This window comes from Pleurodeles waltl, chromosome 6, assembly GCF_031143425.1.
Source record: "Pleurodeles waltl isolate 20211129_DDA chromosome 6, aPleWal1.hap1.20221129, whole genome shotgun sequence".
Taxonomy (NCBI): domain Eukaryota; kingdom Metazoa; phylum Chordata; class Amphibia; order Caudata; family Salamandridae; genus Pleurodeles; species Pleurodeles waltl.
The window spans coordinates 450,027,911-450,049,914 of record NC_090445.1 but is presented as its reverse complement, the minus strand read 5'-3'; the positions used below and the strand labels follow the sequence as shown (position 1 = coordinate 450,049,914).

General features: G+C 42.9%; 1 protein-coding gene across 2 annotated transcripts in view; it reads left to right on the top strand.

Annotated features, from left to right (window-relative positions):
- SLC41A1 (solute carrier family 41 member 1) overlaps positions 1–22,004 on the top strand; it is a 61,474-nt gene that overhangs the window by 30,274 nt on the left and 9,196 nt on the right. For both annotated transcript variants that reach the window (XM_069238570.1, XM_069238569.1), the window contains exons 4-10: positions 10,602–10,673; positions 11,184–11,328; positions 17,458–17,604; positions 17,889–18,036; positions 18,201–18,280; positions 20,285–20,419; positions 20,625–20,773. In XM_069238570.1, coding sequence (XP_069094671.1) covers positions 10,602–10,673; positions 11,184–11,328; positions 17,458–17,604; positions 17,889–18,036; positions 18,201–18,280; positions 20,285–20,419; positions 20,625–20,773 — 876 coding nt within the window. The remainder of the gene's footprint in view (positions 1–10,601; positions 10,674–11,183; positions 11,329–17,457; positions 17,605–17,888; positions 18,037–18,200; positions 18,281–20,284; positions 20,420–20,624; positions 20,774–22,004) is intronic.

Below are 22,004 nucleotides of genomic sequence, written 5' to 3'. Positions count from 1 at the left end.
TGTACAAGCTCTTTGAGACTTAATGCTGAGCTAAATTCAGCCTAGCACTTCTTGTCTGGTAAGTACACAATCTTGATACAGGAAACTACCACAGATCATAATATAATTTCTAATTTGTAATATTAAGAGTATGTGCTTTACTGGAAACCTCGTTCTCCGTATGGGGGAATCTCCATTGATAATAAGCACCAAATGGTCCTCCCACATGCGTTATCCCGAAGCAGGGAATATGTATTTAGCATTCATCTTTATTTAGAAAACCATACATTTTATTTATAAAATTTAACAGCCTATAAAATTGCTATATTCAGTTTGAATCAAAAAAATAACTCCATTTAAAAAAAAAAAAAAGGAAAAAAAAAAGCTAGAAATGCCCAGAGATCTAAGTGACAAAATATCCTGCTCCCCGGTGAAGGAAATTGAGTTGCTTCTGACTTAAGCAATCCCCTTCCACATCCTTCAGTGATTCTCTGTTGATGGTGTTGATAAACAGAATAGAATAGCAAACCCATCCCTTCAAAAAGAAATTAGAGGCACGCAATTTTTTTTTTTTAAGTAGGCCTGTTCTGAATAAAGATGGCAGTACCTTGTAAACAGTTTGTCTCCTCGTGGCTGTTTTACAATTCTCCACAATAGAAACATATCTCGGTGAAGCAGAACAAGCTGCTTTATTTTCAGAGTGAGCTTTTTGGCTTACCAGATAATGTTTTCTTTCAATTTTGTAGCATGATGGAATGAAATAGACTATCTACCTGCAGAGAGACTACTTGAAAGTACCCAGTTCGGTGTGTAAGTGATCACAGTTCACAAATAATTTAGTTTCCCTTCTCCAGGGAGGGGTGGGGGTGTTGTTGAATAGCATTTTCTTTATGCAGTAATACCTGCCAAATAGAATTTAACTGAAGATAATTGTAATTCTGATCTGGCCAAATAAAGAAGATATGACAATAGTGCTTCTTCTTGAGCAGTAGCCAGATTAAAACTTTTATTTTTATTTTATTTTTACACCAGCTGTAGAATCTTTCATTCACAAGAGGATGAAGCTCTTGTGCTTGGCATTTTGGCCACGTTGCTCCTTTTAAAACATCCATGAACTTGAACAGTACGTTCATATGCCCTTATTGTTGGAGTTCATGAGCTAGGCTGCCAAATTAAAATGTGTAAAGGAGATTCAGCCTGAACACCAACCTTCTGTGTTGCTGCTCAGACAGGTGATGGTCCGCAGACCACCATGGTCAGGACCACTGTCCGAACCCTTCTGGCTTTTGAGTAAGTTTGATCACTACTTTACTGGTATTTAAACCCATCCACCCACCCCCAAGACCTCCCACCTCTGATGCCAACAAATGCTTCTGCGCCAGTCGATCAACAGGGTATTCTCCCTCATACTTGGTTGGTAGAATCTAGAAATGTTTGCACTTGCAAAGAGATCTGAGGACAACTGCCATTGCAAAAAGTGTTGTGTAAGACTGAATATTTTTGAACCCACTGATGGTTCTCCTTAAAATGCCCTCCTCCAGGCCTGTTTGAACATTTTCTATCCAGGGAAGATAAACTGTGTAGGTCCCATTGTTCAAAGATCCTGTCACTCCCTGATCTCTGTGGCCTCCTGCTGAAAAATCTAAGCAGTTCCTCCACGTGATGACACCAATATTGTAGCACTGCACACGGTCTTTCGTGCACAAACACTTCAGGACTAAGTTGAACTTGTCTAAGGAAGAATTTGCAGCCCTTCAGTACCAACTGATTAAGTAACTAATAGTATTAGTGCGCTTTATAAGACTGAGGTGTCTTTGCGCTAGCAACAACTAGACCACAGTGAAATAACAACCTATTTAGAAAAGAAGATGAAGAGCCATGTTTATAACCCTTTTATGAAAAGGGTGAGATTAGCTTGAGATCTAATGGACACTGGCAAACAGTTCCACAGTCTGCAGACGAGACGAAAACCTTTTGCCTCCCCATCTTGTTCTATTGATCTTGGGTATGGCTACCAGTTTGTTCCATGAAGATCTTAAATCACTCTATTGTGTGTACTATTTCAAAATATTTTGTAAGTACTGAGGTCCTTTACTGTGTAGAGCCCGATGCGTAATGCACAGGGCCTTAACTTTAACTCTGTCAGAGATGGGCAGCCAATGTAAATCCCAGATTTTGTTAGTTATGGGGCTGAACTTGGGAACTTTAAGGAGCAGACAAGCAGCTGCGTTTCGTAGGGATTGCAGCTTAGCTTGTGACCGCTTGTTCATGTCCAAGAACCAAGAAATAAAATGATCAATCCTTGATTGTATGAGGGCAACCACCACACTTTTTGCATCTCAAAAGGGATGAATGGAAAAATATTTTTCAAAACGTAATCCGATACAAACAAGATGAAGTAATGGAATTGACCTGATCTGAAAAAACAGTTGATCATCAAATGTCTAGCTTTGATAACTGGGCGGGAAGAGACCAAGATTTTTCAGCCACCAAGAAATACTCTAACTCTGGGCTGTTTTATCTGAGTTCAACTTCAGACAGCTGTCCCTCGTCCAGATTGAGACATGTCTTAGGCAGCTATTGAAGTTATTAGCCAACCTCCATAGATGATGTAGCTATCTGAGTGTCATCTGCATAAGAAATGACAGAGAAGCCATAAGATTGAATAATCTTCATGAGTGGGGTGACATAGACGTTAAAAAGTGTCAGCGACAAGGAATATCCTTGAGGGACCCCTCATAGGATAAAGACTTAGACTTAAAGTCCTCAATCTCACACTTTTCTTTTTTTTCCCCAGTTGGATAAGAAGGAATTAAGGATTGCAAGCGCTGTGCCACCAGTCCTGATAGTCATCAGCCGGTTGATCAAAAAATAGTGATTTACCATGTCCGATGCGGCTGGGATATCTAAATGGGCAAGCGCCACCTTGCCGCCCTTATTTGCCACCTGATGGATTTCCTCATATGCATAAAGTAGTGCTGACTCAGTACAATGTTTAGGTCGAAAACCACGCTGGGATGGGTCAAGGACATCGTGCAAATCCAGTTATGTCATAAGGGCCTCATTTAGGGCTTTTTCCAGTATTTTAGCCGGGAGGGTAACCTAGAAATAAACGGATTAATTTTTCAGTCATACAGTCTAATGAGGATTTTTTAATACGGGGAGAATTTATGCTTTTTTCCAGGCTGTAGGGAACTAACCGGCAATCAATAGATTGTTTTGAAGTTTTGTTAGATGTACTGTGATGTTTGAAACAGTATGTACCACATACGGCAGGCAAGGGTCTGCAGGGGAACCGGATTTAGTTGTTTCCAATAATTTGATAATGTTATCCTCCGTTAAGATCGGGAAATTCTACAGACACCCTCTCCTATATCTGCGATATAACACTTATTAATACAGGGAGTGCAGAATTATTAGGCAAATGAGTATTTTGACCACATCATCCTCTTTATGCATGTTGTCTTACTCCAAGCTGTATAGGCTCGAAAGCCTACTATCAATTAAGCATATTAGGTGATGTGCATCTCTGTAATGAGAAGGGGTGTGGTCTAATGACATCAACACCCTATATCAGGTGTGCATAATTATTAGGCAACTTCCTTTCCTTTGGCAAAATGGGTCAAAAGAAGGACTTGACAGGCTCAGAAAAGTAAAAAATAGTGAGATATCTTGCAGAGGGATGCATCACTCTTAAAATTGCAAAACTTCTGAAGCGTGATCATCGAACAATCAAGCGTTTCATTCAAAATAGTCAACAGGGTCGCAAGAAGCGTGTGGAAAAACCAAGGCGCAAAATAACTGCCCATGAACTGAGAAAAGTCAAGCGTGCAGCTGCCACGATGCCACTTGCCACCAGTTTGGCCATATTTCAGAGCTGCAACATCACTGGAGTGCCCAAAAGCACAAGGTGTGCAATACTCAGAGACATGGCCAAGGTAAGAAAGGCTGAAAGACGACCACCACTGAACAAGACACACAAGCTGAAACGTCAAGACTGGGCCAAGAAATATCTCAAGACTGATTTTTCTAAGGTTTTATGGACTGATGAAATGAGAGTGAGTCTTGATGGGCCAGATGGATGGGCCCGTGGCTGGATTGGTAAAGGGCAGAGAGCTCCAGTCCGACTCAGACGCCAGCAAGGTGGAGGTGGAGTACTGGTTTGGGCTGGTATCATCAAAGATGAGCTTGTGGGGCCTTTTCGGGTTGAGGATGGAGTCAAGCTCAACTCCCAGTCCTACTGCCAGTTCCTGGAAGACACCTTCTTCAAGCAGTGGTACAGGAAAAAGTCTGCATCCTTCAAGAAAAACATGATTTTCATGCAGGACAATGCTCCATCACACGCGTCCAAGTACTCCACAGCGTGGCTGGCAAGAAAGGGTATAAAAGAAGGAAATCTAATGACATGGCCTCCTTGTTCACCTGATCTGAACCCCATTGAGAACCTGTGGTCCATCATCAAATGTGAGATTTACAAGGAGGGAAAACAGTACACCTCTCTGAACAGTGTCTGGGAGGCTGTGGTTGCTGCTGCACGCAATGTTGATGGTGAACAGATCAAAACACTGACAGAATCCATGGATGGCAGGCTTTTGAGTGTCCTTGCAAAGAAAGGTGGCTATATTGGTCACTGATTTGTTTTTTTCTTTTGTTTTTGAATGTCAGAAATGTATATTTGTGAATGTTGAGATGTTATATTGGTTTCACTGGTAATAATAAATAATTGAAATGGGTATATATTTGTTTTTTGTTAAGTTGCCTAATAATTATGCACACCTGATATAGGGTGTTGATGTCATTAGACCACACCCCTTCTCATTACAGAGATGCACATCACCTAATATGCTTAATTGGTAGTAGGCTTTCGAGCCTATACAGCTTGGAGTAAGACAACATGCATAAACAGGATGATGTGGTCAAAATACTCATTTGCCTAATAATTCTGCACTCCCTGTATAAGACTCATCAGACCTTGGACAAGTAGAGACACTGGGACTAGATACGGGTAATCCAGCCGAAAATGACTCTAAAGCACTGACCGTTTTGGCTAGAAAAAAAAAAAAAAACTCTATTTCATCATTTCATCACAAAAAGCTTGCTCGGGGGTAAAAACTTTTGTTTTGGTCCGCACTAGAAAGATAAGTAATAGTTTTAAATAATTCTGCTGTGAATTTTTCTGCACAATTTATCTTCTCAGCATAGTATTTTGTCTCTTCCTTTGATTGCAGCGTTATGCTCATGGCAGACCGCTTTGTAAGACAGTCCGGCTTCACATTCATTCTCTTTCCGTCCTTTATGCTCCAAAGCACAGTTGTTTCAGTTTCACAAACTTCCTGGAATACCAAGGAGTGGTGGGGCGTTTCCAGTAACTTTACTTATTTTTTGTATTTCTTTTTTTCCCACTGGGTGGATGCCGCATCAATCCAGCTGTAAGAATTCTCTGCTGCGGTATCTCCTGCACTATCTATTAGAGGAGTATCTTTCAATAAGACGCCTTCTAGCTTACATGTATCTGTTTTGCGCCAGAGATCTTGTTTTCAGTGACCTGCTTAGCTTAATACAACTTGCAACTGTTTAAAAAAGACTGCCTAATGATCCGTCCATACCAAAGGCAGTACCTTCCGAAATGTAAGATCGGGCTCACTGGCAAAAAATACCTTCTAGAATGACACCAAAGCATAAGCATGAAAGCATTCCTAAAAATGCCAGTGAATGACCTTTCTGGGAGGAAATTGTAACAGACTAACTTAACCCTGTCTGTGGTCCTTTATTCCTTGCCCTTTCGAGAGTCGCCAGCAACCCAGAGCTTGATTTTCTGACGCCTCCTAGGGTCTGGTCGCCAGCAGGATTCCAGTGCCGTAATCCCTGATCACCAAAGCTCTTGTGAGCTTGCACCAGTTCAGAGCACTAAAATCAAACACTTAGGATACTGTGCAAGAGTCTCGAGCATTTTAACTTGAGAGCCATACCAATGTTTATCACAAGGGTCATTATACACCCGCTGCTTTCAAGGAGGTATTGGAAGATCTTAAACATGATCTCCAGTCCCTGGTAACCTGGCATCCTTCAAACCAGTGTCTGGTCCAGTCCACCATACACTAGAAAGCTTCCTGAAACAGTGGTCCCCTCGCAAGTCTGTGCGCACCCTCATTTTAATGCCCCTAATGGTGCAGTCAAAGTACCGTCCTCCAAGAGGTGCAGACATTGCACTTAAGAGCCTAAGGGCTGAGCTGTGTTTTGTCCATGGCAAAAAGTTTGATCGGGTTGTACTTTGATAGTTCTTTGGCACGATGACACACTTAGAAAATCCTCACCCGTGAAAGTATTGTTTGTTTGGCTGACAAATTATACTTTTTGCCGGATCGCAGTGAGCACAGGTTGTAAGGCTGTGATTGCCTCCTGACGTCTGTGTGCGGCATATGCTGGCGAAAGTTACTTGGGGCAGTGTCTGCTATGACTTAAAACAGGTTTGGCTGGATGCATTGTGGTAGGGGCACTTGCCTCTCATGCTGGGCACAAGAACATTTGGCATGTAGAGCTGACCACCTTGACAGCTCTTTTCACCTATAACCGAATGACATTATCCAAGTCTGTCTGGCTCCCATCATGTTGTGGAGTTGACCAGCATGGCAAGATGACCTCTATGTTTATCCTGCTGACTTTCACTGCAAGTTGCCGATTGTTTCTAGGTACAGGACGTCCTTATCTGGCACAACTGTATCAAGACTTTTGTGTCGGTGCCAGTAATATAGCCAAACTGCGAATAGAGTGTTATTTCTAGTTTTGCAGCGCTTTCCTGCCAATCTGAAAATGGTGAGCGTCTAGTGGGAAAGAGGGTGGATGCCTGGGGCTGAGAGAGATTCAAAGGGTGGCAGGTGGGGTTGGAAGTATTTGAAGGGTGGGGGGCGGCGGCGGCGGTGGTGGCAAGAGGTGGGAGTGAAAACCATGGGAGGCCACAGCCTAGGACTCTTGGGGCACAAGACTAATTGTTTTTAGAGGGGGGTCGGTGGTGAAGGAATTAATGGAGTGAATGGTTTGCGAGGGGTAAAGTGTTTCTAAAGGGGTAGGTGATTGAAGGATTTCAGACTACTGAGTACGAGGGGGTGGCGTAGATGCCTCCCTGAGGTGGGTACTCGGGTCGTAGTGCCCTTATCTGTCGCTCGAGTTACTGATTGAAAGGCCTGAGCTGGTATGCCAGGTGGCAGCTGTTACTGCACACGTCAGACAGCACAACTTGTGCAAGTCCATAGCGCCTCCCCTCCTGGAGAGGGCGGGGTGGCATTCTACTCGTGTCCACACCATGTTCATGTCTGTCCCTGGAAAACCTGCTCAGGGAAAGGTGGAGACTTGCGGGGTGGGAGCCGGGGCCCCCAAGTGGTTAAGGGGGGGGGGGGGGGGGGGGGCTGTGCGGGCACCACGACTCGACCTGGGCCTGCAGCAGGGTTGCGTAATGTTGAAGTACAACCGGCTCTGGCCCCAGCAGGCCCCACCCGCACAATGTTAGTCTGCACCCTTCCTGGGGCATATCAATGGATTCAGGGTCTGCTCTCGTCTGGGGAAGGAGTACAGTGGGCATAACGAGCCCCCCGCACTCACCCGGAGGAGGCAGTACAGCTTGCTTGCAAGCTATCCACGTCTGCTTATGTCGTTCGGGGCCACACCAGCAGGAGGCAGTGAGTGAGTGGCGTTCAAATGGGTGCAGTTTATCCCTTAACCCTTTCAGCACCCGCTGCTTCTCCACGCCCCCCTATTCTACCCTTTACTAAATTGCACTCCGTATCGCGGTTCCCCTTCGCTCTCTATTTAGAGTGGAGTGCTTCCCTGCGCTTTTCTCCACCTCCGGGCTCTGATTAAAAACCTGCTGACGTCTGTTTGGGTTTCCAGGTCACGTCGTCTCCTAGGTCAGGTTGCTTCTCTGGAGTTAAGCTAGTTTTGGCAATCTGTGTGCGACAGATGATTATCACTTGGGAAGTAGCCCGGAGACTTTTTTTTTTTTTTTTTAAATCTGGAGTTGAACTGTAGAAAGTATAAAAACAAATCGGAACACCCTTAAAAGGGACCTCTCCAAGTCCCTATTTTTAGTACTGCATTTTCCTGGCACTTATTTCTGCTGTTGGTAGTTTTGTGAACTCCTATTTCAGGTGTCATTGGTTGATGCAAAGACGTTTTAATAGCTGTTCAAGCGTGTGTAGAATAGAATCAGTAGGCAGACTTTTACCTCTGGCCGGGATGCTGTCGTTTCGCCCATTATCTTTTTGGACCTATTGGCCACATCTAGCTATTAAACCAGCATCACTTCTGGGGAGAGCGGAGCCAGAACCTCTCCATGGCCTGGCGTGGCCAAAACACGAACTAACCTATTGAAAGAACTTTGCAAGACGAATGGTGCACATGTGGACAATTACAATGGATGTAAATCATTACAATTCAGACTGGTTCGCTTTTTAACAGTTGTGTTTTGAATTTATCACATTAGATTTTATTACTCTGACGTTTATTAAGACGAATAACATCTAAACCTAATCTTGGTGTATGGAAAACGCCTCCCTGGAACAGCAACAGACTAGTCAGCATGTGATGTGCACTATAAATGAGTGCCTAAATGGAGCAACAATACAGCCTAGAAGACTACATGTGATTGAGTGTATTCTGTAACGTGCGCACTGAACGCAGTCCCTTCTTGGTACTCCTAGAGTATGCAGGGATGTAAGAGGTCAAGTGATTGGTCTGAGATCCCCCGATTCGTTTTAAATGGGCACTCAGGTTTAGAGTCTGAATTTCATACAGTGTACAGTCTCGAGAGCGGAAATAAGCACAAGTCAATTTTTGGAACATGAATGTTGGTCAGTTTAAAAGATGCCTTAAAACTGCATATATTTAGGTCCCTGTACTACCAAGTTAAGTGCAAGGAGATGTTCTATAAGCAAAAAAGTTGTTGAGCACCACAGTGAATGAAATAAAATACTTTTAAAAGGAGGCCGCAGACACCATGTAGAGATGACTTTCGCTGGCCTCGGTGTCTTCGATTATATATTTACACTAGGTAGGGGAAAGATGGGTAATGGTCTGGATACCTGCAGTCCACTAAAATCCAGGACTGAGCCAGTGCCAAACCGTGGGCTAGAGTGTCCATTGGCTTGCCCACATAGTGTGAAAACCCTGGGTCATGTGATGTAGAACGTTCATCTTAAAAATGCCCCCAAATCCAGCAATCGGGGATTCAAAGTCACTTGGATTTAGTTTTAGAATACATGCAGTGATGGAACTGAAGAGAGAACCTGCCCAGATACTGTTCTCTACAACAGCTAGTTGTAAATGAGTGCCTTTTAACCTTCCGGTGACTGGTACACATGTTCTAGCCATGTTACAGGCTATGAGACTCTGATGTATAAAGTTGTCAGTTACATTCAAAACTTTACACGCAAAGAAGTCCGGTTTGTATTTACTAATATCATGTTGTGATATCCCAGCACACACTAGAGAATATATTAATCTTAATGTGGAAAGGATTAATGCATATAAACAAAACGGCTGCTGTTTAAAGCAGCCATTCTATATGTATGGAGAGCATACTATGGAGCTCCATTGCACCTGCAAGGAGGGGGCCTGGCAACTAACTTCTAACCTTTGCTTCTCCATGTGAGCACATTGTTTCTTTTTGGGCAAATGAACCAATCTTTCTGTGCCTCTGCCCCCCATGTCCCAGAATGGGAGAGCTAGCATGTCTAATCCCCAGCATCAAATGGTGTATAAACCCGATACTGCAGCAGGTCCTTCCACTTCTTTGACGGGTGAACTTACCCGTCTCTAATACTGCTTCTGCCCTTAGTAATTGACTATGGTTTTTGTGGCTATTTCTTTTCTTTCCTGCTGTCCTACCAATTAAAAAAAAAAAAAATCTCACATCTTGCCATGCTGGAGATATTTAGGTCTAGCTTTACTATGCTGCGTTTTTTTTTTTTTTTTAAATACTGTTTGGTACCAGTTCTTTAATATATACATAGTATGCTTTGTCGGGGTCTAGTTTTCTCACCCCACGCTGTTTGGCTTATTACGCTTTTGGAATTGTTTCAGAATGAGAAGTACAGTGAAGCATCACACAATAAATGATATATGTTAGACGCATTTCATTCCGAAAGCAATTGTTTACTCTACAGCAGGTTTTTTAAACTGTTTGCTTCTTGACTCAACAAACATTGGCATAGCCAATCCGTCAGGCTTGAATTTTAAGTGTGGAAGTGTTCAGCAGTTAGATGACCAGAGCCTGCAATGGTCTTAAGGGCGACCGACTGCCTGCAGACTTCTCTGCATCACCACATACATCTGCAAGACGTAGTGCTTTCTTGAGCACATCGAAAGCCAAATAGGTGTGTTCATGAAATGAGTGACATGAGCCAGTATGTTAAGGGTCTTCGGGCATGGCCCAAACTATAACTCATCTCTGGCACTTTTGTGTGCTAAATTCTATTCAGCACCCCTGCCTCTTAAGGAGGGATAGGAATGGAGTTTGTCCTTTTTCAAGGATCTTGCACATGCACTGTTCTGTACAATGGTTTTTAAGTCCGCTGCAGTAACGTATGACTGAGTTTTGGAATGTTTGACACTTTAATTTCTCCTCATAGGCTAACATTGGTCAGATGGACACTGCGAAGGAGCAATTGGCCATGATAACTGGCAACATGGCACTGATACAGGTGAGAGGCCAGAGGATTCTGGGTTGAGGGGGATCATTATGTGCATAACAAAGGTGCCCTGCTCGCCATGTATCGAGTTATGTTTGCTACATTTCCCTGTATTCTGTAGTGCTTATCTGTAATTTGGAGGCATATGTAAGTTAGAGTATTCAGTGTGCGCATTGAGCTATCTAATGGACTATAACTGTTGTGCTCCAATCTGGATAGAAGTCGCAGGTACCCCCATTTTAAAGTGAGAGCTTTAGCTAATTGCTCACAGACAATTCCTGCCATTTTGAGAATGATAGATGCTTTTTTGGGGGGGCATAGAGGGGATTGAATTATGTGATGCACGTGTTCTTTTTCATGTTTAAGCCTTGTGTATTGCACATTCTCTATCTGGAGCTCACCATCTGTGCTCTTGCCCTTGGACATAGGTGGATTGTAGTTTGTGTGATCTGATTGACTAGCCGTTGTCCAACCTCCGCCTCATGCTGATTGTGTTCTCATGCCCTTCTGTTACTGTTTCAGGTCCAGGCGACTGTGGTGGGGTTCCTGGCGTCCCTTGCTGCAGTGATATTTGGATGGATCCCTGACGGCAACTTCGATGTTGGCCATGCAGTTCTACTGTGTGCCAGCAGTGTAGCCACTGCCTTCATCGCATCCCTTATCCTGGGTAAGTTTAGTGGTCTTCTGCATTTTAGAGCGAACTTGAAGGTTGTAGAATTGGATGGGAGACTTGTAAAGTGATAGATGTGAATCTATGCGCATTTGGGCAGAGCGCATCAACATCCATCTCCATTACCATGTTGCAAATGGCAGAGCTGCATCCAATGTACTGTGCATTGCATCATCACTTGTCTCATTCCTTGCCCTCTCCCCTTTACTTGAGAAACAGTTAGGAACTTGGTTGCTCCATCCACCCCAAATGACCTAATTGCTATTGCAGAAGCTAATTGTTCTGATTGAGTGGGATGGGGTCGGGGAGTCATCTGATTAGATAAAGTAAGATTAAAAAAAAAAAAACCTGTGTGTGTTTTGTACGTGTACAACTGTAGGTAAGTCAAATATTTTAAAGGGATATCTTCGATATCAAGTTTGTCTTCTTTGTCTGATACACTATATTTTGAGATTAGATATAAGGAAGCAAAATTGTAGAATTGTTTGTGTTTTTTTTTTTTTTTTTTTTTTTTTTTTTTTTAGGTCTTGGGAGGATAAAGAGAGGGAAGGAGGTAGTTCTAGAATGTGATATTGTACCAGATTCCCTGTCCAGACTCTCATACTGCTGGAGTTCTCTGAAAATCTGCTTCATTTGTTAGAGGGGAGCAACAGACCCAACATTGAAAACTACTGAGTTGGGAGCATTTGTACCCTTGTTCTACATGGGAGAACCCACAATAAGAACTCTATTCCATTTGCCCGGTGTCTTGTAAGCCTTTTGATGAAAAATCACTACAGATAAAGTATTCATCTTGGGTTACTGTTTCAAGTTCCGTATTTGACCAATATGTGGCCCCTCGTGCTAAGGTATGTTTATTCTCCCTGAAGAGTTGAGACCCTCCCATGTCCAGTCTTTTAATTATCATTGTTTCCAACTTTTGTTGAGCGATTTCTTTTGCTACTTTCGTTTCTTTCACTCCTTTACATCGGTGTGGACCTTTTCGGAGCTCTGTTTCTTTGTGATTGTTTTGAACACATTTGCCTGTACCACTTTAGCCTTGCTCATTATTGTGTAGTCTGCTCTTTTCCCTTGTGTCCATCTTACTGTGTCATCCCTTAGAGCAAAGGCACTACAATTGATGGATGTCGCCAACATTTGTTCTGAGGTCCTGGCAGCTTCTCCAATAATAGTTTTCCTAAAACCTTGGCAAAGAAAAGTCTTGAAAAAGCCAAATGATTAGCACCCAAACCTATTGGCTTTGCTCGTGCTTGTTTTCAGTGTCTTAACATTGCATATCTCAACCAGTAGTGATGGGTGCCTCCCACACTGTTCTTACCTTGACGGTTGTCCTCCTTGAAACCCCTTTCCTGTCTGTGTTGATTTGGGTGTTTTGAAATGATGGCTTGCACAATAGGTAAAGATGAAAGATTATTGGGTGCGTGTCTACAGATGTTCTTGTTGGTGATTTGGAGGTCAAATGAAAACTTGGCGTTTTCTACATACACATTTTACGGAGTTATAAAAACCTTGGCGTTTTTATTTTTATTTTTTAACTTTCACAGAAAGCTACATAAATACTACAGTATTAACATAACACATTTTCACCCACTATAATTTAGCTAGCATGTATCTAGCGCAAAGCTTAAAAAAAAATAAAAATAAAAATCGCCTCGGCGGGGAATAGCATCTGGATGAACAGTTTGGTCAGTCTCGGTAGAGTGTTCCTCCTCGACGTCTGAGCTTTCAGCTGTGGAGCAATTTAAACATAGACCCCCAAACCAGGCAGTAAATTAAGATTATTTTGGTACGTTTACAGTCAAAAACTATTGCCTGTTAAGCAATACGAGCAAGAAACGTCAATCAAATACGTGCACAGTTTTACTTCTCAGACCCTTAACATGAGAAAAAGGAAAGCAATGCAGAAATGTTTCCTTGGCAAGAATTTAGAGGGCCGTCTTAAAGGTGTTATGATAATTTAGGAGTTTAAGAAATACACGTTACTGTTTCCTCAAGGTGAAATGGGAAATTGTACCCTGTACAAGAGACTGCAACAAGTGTTTAGGCAGCACCAAAATAATGGAGTATGCTGCTTGCCATGCTGGGAGCAATAAACATGTTTATTTTGTCTGTCTGTTGGGGCTGAAAAGCCCCCGGTATGTTGATGCATGTGCACCCTTGCCCTGAATGCGTAGCTGCTTTGGAAATGGGGACCCCTGGTCACGGGCGGGCATGGATCATGTGTGTATGCCGTGGCCTAGGCCCGTCTCATGGTAATGTGGCCTTGTTAGGCTTGGAGGGGCACGCTATGCCCTACCCTCAGAGTGGTTAGAGAGCTACTGCTCTTACCGCGAGTTGTGACATGTGCACAGTGGTGCCCGGATACCCGTTTTGTTTCATACTGATCAGCAGTGTGAACAGGCCTTTCTACCAGTGTCACTCGAGTGGTGCGTACTGGCCCACTCATGTAGAGTTCCATAGCTGTGTGCATAACTCACTTGAGGCCACATCTGAGTATCGCCTCCCTATAAAATTGGGCATTAACAGCCTCCCTGTAAAGAGCCTGCAATACTCCGAGTAATGTCCTAGATTGCAATAGCACACCGACTGAAATAGACTCTGGATATTATTTAGTGTTGCCTCTGTGCTTCGTGTGTTTATTTAAAAAAAAAAAAAAAAAAAAAAAAAAAATATATACAGGTATTTGACCAGACAATCGCCTCTTTCCAGATACTGTATGTATTTTAAGTCTTAAGCCTGTGTAGGACTCCTATCTACCTCCCCTTGAAGAGCATTGGGCTGCTCTCTATCACTCGGCGTGGATTGCCGAATAACGTCGTACTTGGCCCAGTTACTCAGCACCTAAAGTAGGCCAGTCTCTGGACATTCAGAATAAAAGGCCTTAACCCCCAAGATTGAGCCAAGTTACTCCTGCTTGCCCCGTGGCCCTGCAAAAGGGGTTTTGACAGCTTTCAAATGAAAGCTTTACGTCCTGTGTTCAGTTTGCCCACTTACCCTAATTGGGTCCCTATAATCACAGTAGTTCAGAGAGACCAGTGTAACATGTAAACTGCTTTTTGATCATCAAATTGCGGGCTCAGATTTTGTATGGGTTGTGTTTGAATGAAGGGATGAAAAACTGGAATAAAACAAAAACTGCGAGCAGGAGGGACCTTTGCCTACATGTTCCAGGTACTCCAAGAGTAAGTGCTTTATGTTGCTTGCATTGGACAGTGCAGCAGAATGGATGAGGAAAATGCGGACCCAGAAAGTTTTCAATGTTGATTGTATTGATAACTATGACTTTATTAATTTGGTGTTGATGTGCAATAAATTGGACCTATAAATACACCTGTGGGAGAACAATGTAAACTTGGCCATCACCTAGTGAAGCTGAACCTGTCTTGGTTGGATGGAAAATAAAGTTGAAAAAGAAAAATATGTTCTTATGAAATAAAATGGTAAAGACACGAGTCATGGAAGTAATTACAATTCTCCTTTGAAAGTTTTTGTTTGGTAACTTTGTTTAGATCTTGCTTGACTGTGCAGCTATTTGAAGGACCTTATGTGATCAACCTAAGATAGCTTTCAGAAGCACTGCAGAGGGGCGTTTGGGTCTGCTCACATGGAGGTGGACAGGAGTATGTTTTCAATAAGCAGATGCTAATTTTCTCCAGTGAAGGTGCTTCCCTTCTATGCAGCTGCGACTACTTTATCGCACTGCCTGAGCCAGCAGCAGTACGGCTAGATTCTATAGATGTCTGTTTTTATGAAATGTTATGACAAAGCCAGTAGGCCAGACTTGCATACGAAGTATTTTGTTTTAACTGTTATTTTCTATATATTTGTAATGTTATGGTACATCTGATGGTTTCTTTGTGCAAACGCTTATGGCCAGCACAGCCGATCTGAGTTGGGTACGGTGACAAACCATTGATTAAAGGCCGTAGGCCTGATTAATATGAAAAGTTACAACAAAGGCACTAGGCCTGACATTTTTATTTTGAAAACCATGGGCCTTAATATACATTGTGCCCTGGCGGCGCAACAGGCATGTGCGCACACTTTGTGTGCCCCTGGGGCACATTGGCATTATAGAAGGGGCTGTAGATGCTTGGGCGTCCCCTTCTGCAATACGGATAGCGCTGTTGCACATGTAGCGCCTGCGCTGTCATGAGAGGTAAAAATGCTTTTAGGAGGCGCACTGAAAGTGAGCCACACAAAGGCGGCACACTTGCAGTGCACCTCCTAAAGGAAGTCTCCCCTACCACCATGGGAGGTAGGTGTGGGGGGCGGGGGGGCAGAGAGAGGCTGGGGGTTAGAAAAGGTGTCTTGTATAGCCTATAAAGCAGCAGCTCCGTTTTTTTTTTTTTTCACTTGAGTCCACGGCTACCCGAGGGCAGTGCATCCTGCTTAATAGGGCGCACGTTCCCTCTTTGTGACTGGCACATCTTTTGAAAGGTGCACCATGGCGCAAACTGAGAATGCGCTTAATATAGCCCCATATGTTAGTCAGTAGGCATTTAAGGGTGGATTGTTTTATTACCCTGTATTAAAGCCTTCAAATAGGTATTTTGTTACATGGGATCCCACAGATTGTTTACACAGACCAGGGTTTTGGTGTGGAGATTTTGATATAAATCTGCTTTTGCACATATTTATAATTTTTATAACTGTATGCAATATGCATCATTGTTGCCTAATTATAAACCCTTCAGTATGCCTCTTCTAGTATGAAGCTAATGGTAACTTCTCAGTGATTCCATGAAGCCTATAGCTTTTATGTCTTGTTTTTTATGTGATCTGTTTTGTCAAAGCAAGTATGCCTGACTTACGAAAAACATCTGTAAAGAGCAGATAGTTAGTGCACTGTGCTAAAGCCAATAGGCAGGTATTTTGTCACAGAATCTTGCATTTACTGCAGTAGGCAAGGGTTTTGGTGTTGGTGACCCACCCAAACAAACTATGGGGATAGAAACTTTGCAAGAAGGATTTTTCCCCCCCCCCACCATGCACTACGTAGGAGGTGACATATTACATCACTCATGACCTGTTCTATGACATCATTTATGACCTTTCAAATGACATTACTGATGACAGCATCCAAACTTCTTTTGTGCACATTGCTCTTTAAGCGGGTATACCATTAGAGCTATGAAAGTAAAATCAAAATAGCTCAGAATAATATGAAGCATTTTCCTGCTATAATACATACAACCCCTCCCCCCCTCCCCCCATCTCCCCCATAGGTAAAGCAAGTTTGTGTTCTTTGCAACATTTACCCCATACCATACACTTCATGGGTAGCAGAGTTCATGTTGACTATGAACCACAGATGAAAGGGCAACCCCCCCCAACCTAAGCCCTGTTACATAACTAATGCCCTACTACGGGCACTCTTTAACTGTATCAAACCCTTGACATCCACATACTTTCTCAATGTAGGTTCAGTGACTGTGTAGAAAAGTGGTCCTGTTAGGTGTTTACTCTGGGGAGAGTTTACTCTGTACTAGCAGACAGTGAAACTTTCATGAGGTATACACGCAAGTATTGAAACAATATCTACTAAGCATGGTGTACAATGTATGCAAAAACAGTCTCCCTCAAAAGACAAACTGCAAGATGTGTGGGCTGCCTTCAGACAGTCCTTGTCCTAAGGAGGAAATGACAGCACAACACAGAAAATGGAGAACACCAATATACCGCCAAGAACAAAAACTGGGCAGCTGAACTAGGTAGATAGGCGGATGAACTGGAATGATACTGAAGCTTGTAGAAAACAAATTGAGCTGCACAAACAGAAGTTCAGCTGTAAGATCCCAGCACGCCAGACTCAACTAAACGATAATTGCATACAAGAAAAAATGCAAGGTGTGCTGCCGTTCTCCCAATCTAAGCTTATGCCACTGTTAGTGGGGCTGATTCTAGACTTACTTCATTGGTTCATACGCCTGAATGGTACCTTGATATGTCATTGATGCATGATACAATATAAAGGAAAGAGAATGCTTACCCTTGCAAGAAACTTCTCTTCAGCGAATCCATTCAGAAGTGAACTGTTCTGTATGACTATCTGGCTATACTTTAGGCTCCTTCGCTGGTGTTTGTATGAGCCTACGTTTTTGCTCATCTACCATTTTCTCCTAGGCATGATCATGGTTGGGGTCATAATCGGATCCAGGAAGATTGGGATAAATCCAGATAATGTGGCCACACCCATTGCGGCCAGTCTTGGAGACCTAATCACCCTAGCCCTGTTATCTGGCATCAGCTGGGGACTCTACAAGGAACTGAGTGAGTTGATGTTCTGGCTTATCCGTAGAGTGCACATGATCTGGGCTGATCTGCCCACTATTGTCTGTTTATACAGTTTCTTAAAGTTGCAATCTAGTTCATCATATATATTTTTTTTTTTTTTTTTTTTTTTGCACTGAGTACTCCGTTTTCTTGGGATCTGTTTTTTTGGGATTTGCAGAATTAATGGCAGACTGATTTAATCCCCTAGTTCTATATATTATTTTAACTTGTCTGTTTCCCTCTTCAGATCACATACTAACTCTGGTTTTCCTTCTTCTCAGAGCTCAACATGTATGTCAACCCCTTGGTCTGTGCCTTCTTTGTAGCACTGCTGCCACTCTGGATTATCATTGCCAAGCGTAATCCGGCCACCCGTGAAGTGCTGTACTCCGGGTGGGAACCTGTGATCATCGCAATGGCAATCAGCAGGTGAGCGAGAATGTTGCAGGAGCTGCACGCTTTTTTTTTTTTTTTCTTTTTTCTCTTTCTTTCTCTTTCTTTTTGGCCACGATGATGTTTGCTAGGTGCTTGAAGTAAAATCTATTTCTAGTATGTCTGACATTTTAAAATCCTCCTCTTTTTTTTTTTTGCAGCATCGGTGGTCTCATCTTGGACAGAACTGTTTCCGATCCGAACTTTGCTGGAATGGCAGTTTTCACACCGGTTATAAATGGTAAGAAGGCTTTAGTTACCTGAGTGTGCACTGTCGGCTTGGAAGTTATTTCATACATGCACCTTCCTCCAACTATATAGTGAGTTATGGTGGAAGTGGCTGGAATGCCCAGTATTGCAATTCTGTACGCATGTGCTCAGGGAGCTGGCATAATTGCACTAAATTACTCTGTAACAGAGATGCCTCCAGTTCATCCCGAATGTCTATCTGCCAGTGTACATTTGAGGGTGAGCAGTGGATGGGTCGGGGTGTCTGTGCAGGAAGTTGATTTGTTATGAATGGCTTGTGATGTGACATCCAAACTGGTAGTAGTGTACCAGTGAAACTAGAAACTATAATTTACTCACTTAGGCCTTACCAAATTGATTTCTGAGAGGAAGCAATGGTGCCAGTAGGCCACCAAGCATTTCAAAGTCGCTTTGTGTGGGTTGACCTGCATTTGTGTAAGCAAACTGGCAGCTTTCCTTATGTCCCTTGTCTCACATAAGCATAGGGATGCCAAAAAAGTAGCATTTCCCATTTTTAAATTTCATCGGAATCTTTGCAGCGCCCTACCTGAAAACAAAATGCGGAATGGGATTGAAGCAAGCTTAACCTGAAAATTAAACCTACCCAAGGAAATGCCTTTGCGTGGTTTGGTGTAAACCCGTTAATAAGATTTCAATTAATTAGCATTACAAAAATCTGTCACAGGTTTTATAATCTTAAACGTAAGATCTATAGGCAGCAGAAAACGTGTTTAGATTTACCTGTAACTTTAGTGCAGTTTGATCACACCTACACAAGGTTTGATATTCGCTTTGCATTTTTAGTTCACCGTTAGTATGTTTAAATTTGTGCGGATCCATCCAGGCGGATCTTACTTTTACCGTCCTTTTAATGACTCCACATTATATTCATCTTCTGTTGGTGTGGTAGGTTTTGTGCATATTCAGCAAGGGGCGGAGAGGCATGAAAGTTTTCATGTGCCAGCAACTTTTGTGCTGTTGAATGAATCTGACATTTGGCACGCTGTTATTATGGTTAGTCCACTGTTGGCTTTTTTGGCTTCTTCAGATCCAACAAAGCATGACAAAGTTACAAGGGAGGGGGTAAACTGTCTTTGCTAATAAATTTAATGCAGGGTCACAGTGCTGTACTAAACTTGTCTTCCATTTTGTTATGTATAGATAGTATTGTTAGGTAGAATGCTATGGTGTATAAGAGAATGTAAAGAAACACTGGACTCGAGAGTGACAGTTGGTGGCATTATGAAGAGAAGATACGGCTGCTTGCGTACATACTTGCTCATTAAGCGGAATAAAGATAAATGTAATTAAACTGTGTGAAGTGCAGTTTAACATGTTTGATATTAGTTGCATGTAAATCCCTCAAGTGGGGAAAAGTACAGAAAAAAATGAAGGGGTTTTCCAAAATGTTCGTTTACTGTTAATTTTGCCTATATTTAATGGGTGCATGAAACTTTGAAGGTTGTTAGTAAGATTAGTATATTGTAGGGATTTCAGGTTTCAGTGAGATCCAGTATGTGGGTAGATCATGCCGATACTGGGTGGGTGGCTAGTGGTCTAAAAAGCTTGGATTGCCCTTTGCACCGTCTGGTAGACCAATTGTTTAACTTTCAAAGCTGCATGTGCATTTGGATGTTGGTTGCTGATAGCAAACACCTGTTGCACGTGATTGAAGGCCACATGCACCAGTTATGTGCCAAATGGGTTTCCACAGGATCTGGCCTGTGATTTGAGAGAGCCAATTTCAATCTTCTCATCAAAGTGACTTGCTGAGATTTCAGTCTGCCTCTACTTGGGTCTTGTAAAAACCTGAGATTCTCTTTTTTTTTTTTTTTTTGGTTTTGTTTTTTTAAATAATATTAACCTTGCACCACAGCTCTCAGAACAATGTTGGGAATTTTAACATCTTCATTTACTGTTTCAGACCACAATTGCCTGGATGCTCTAGTTTATTTGTGCAAAGTTTTATAGATTCACTTATCCTTCTATGTTACAGGTGTTGGTGGTAACTTGGTGGCGGTGCAGGCGAGCCGGATCTCCACATACCTGCACATGTTGGGGAAGCCAGGGGAAGGAGTGGTTGTAGTGCCACGCAAGTGCCCAACCCCTTGTGGCACCTTCTTCAGTTCTTGTAAGTGGGCTACATTGAACCTTAGTGGGAAAGGGTGAATGGATGATGGGCCAGGTGAAGACCATGTGGAGTGTGATGTGGGGTGAAATACGAGCTAGGCCTGTACTGGATTTAAGGAACTGGTGTATCTTGCAGATGAGTGAAGCAGCCTGGTTGTCAACTGCACTTGTTTGGTCACTAACCTTTGCTTTGCTTAATTCTATAGGTGTGAACTCTCGATCAGCACGTGTGCTCTTCCTCCTGGTGGTTCCGGGGCATCTCGTTTTCCTCTACACAATCAGCTCTATGCAGGCTGGTCACACCACCCTTACCCTCATCTTTGTTGTCTTCTACATGACGGCAGCTCTGCTCCAGGTAAGTTCTCGAAAGGACTGCAAATGATCTTCCACAAGTGGCTAAGCAGTATAATAGAACATTAGATGGGTACTTCTAACTGCAGATTCCTAACCTTTATAATGTATCCATGTGCCAGACTGGATTTAGATTTTTTTTTTTTTTTTTTTTTTCTAGCAGAGCCCTTCGCATGCCTGTTTTTTTACTTAAAACTACCCCATAGTGATTGAGGGAAGCCACATATAAAGTACCATCCTGGTGTGCAATGTCTGTCTTTCTTTCTACACTCTTCGATGAAGATCTTTTAGTTCTGCTCCCAACTTTGTTTTTCTGACAACTCCGAATTAATTTCAGACAAACAAATGGAAGGAAAAGGGAAGATGTGTCCAATTAAAACAAGCTGTGCGGTAACTGCAGAAAGCAGATGTCCCGCACAGCATGTCTGTGGTGCTAGGGCTGTGGTCATTACTCACTTGTGCAATAACTGTGCTCTCACGCATGTGAAGATGATCAGGGACCTGGAGATGAAGCTCTATATTGCCAACAATTACAGGTTGGGTTCAATACAGAGGTCTGACCCCTGTTCCCGTTTACCTGGTCATTCGCAGTCATAAGGTCTGTCCAAATTGAAGTCCTGCTGCTACTGTTTTCCAGTAAGCCAAAGTCAATGATGCACAAGAAAACCAAGCTGGACTCTGCCCATTCTTGCCTCACAAAATCTGGTGAAGTTGCAAGAGCGTCCCTCTAAGGGTTCTGCATCTGCCGACTCTAAGCCTGTTCTGCAATTGTTTCTAGTGAACCACAAATTTCCAACAGCAAACCAATCTTCTAGGAAGCCCTGTTGCATACTTTCTAGAGTCTCTGCTTCCTCTGCCTTGGCTTCAGGCTGCACCGGAGCCTCTGGGGCACCCAGTTGGACTTTTCCTGGTGCGGTTCTTGCTATTTCCAGTCCAGATGTCCATACTGGCCCCAAAGTTCATGCCAGTTCTTCCCTGCTGGTACTACTGGACCTTGTTCTGAGCAGTCTCTGACATCGACCTGCTCCAGGCCTAAGTCACTGTATGCAATAATTAAAATCTCTACCAGTGGTTATACAGCCATACCTTCCTTGATAGCAGTGCTGTCAAAAGGCATACCTAATGTCCCTTATTACACTGAAGAAGGGCTGTACTTAAACTTACAAAATGCCAAAGGGCTGGTACCTCACCAGAGACAGAGCTGAACTTCCCACCTGTCCCGTCCAGAAGCACCG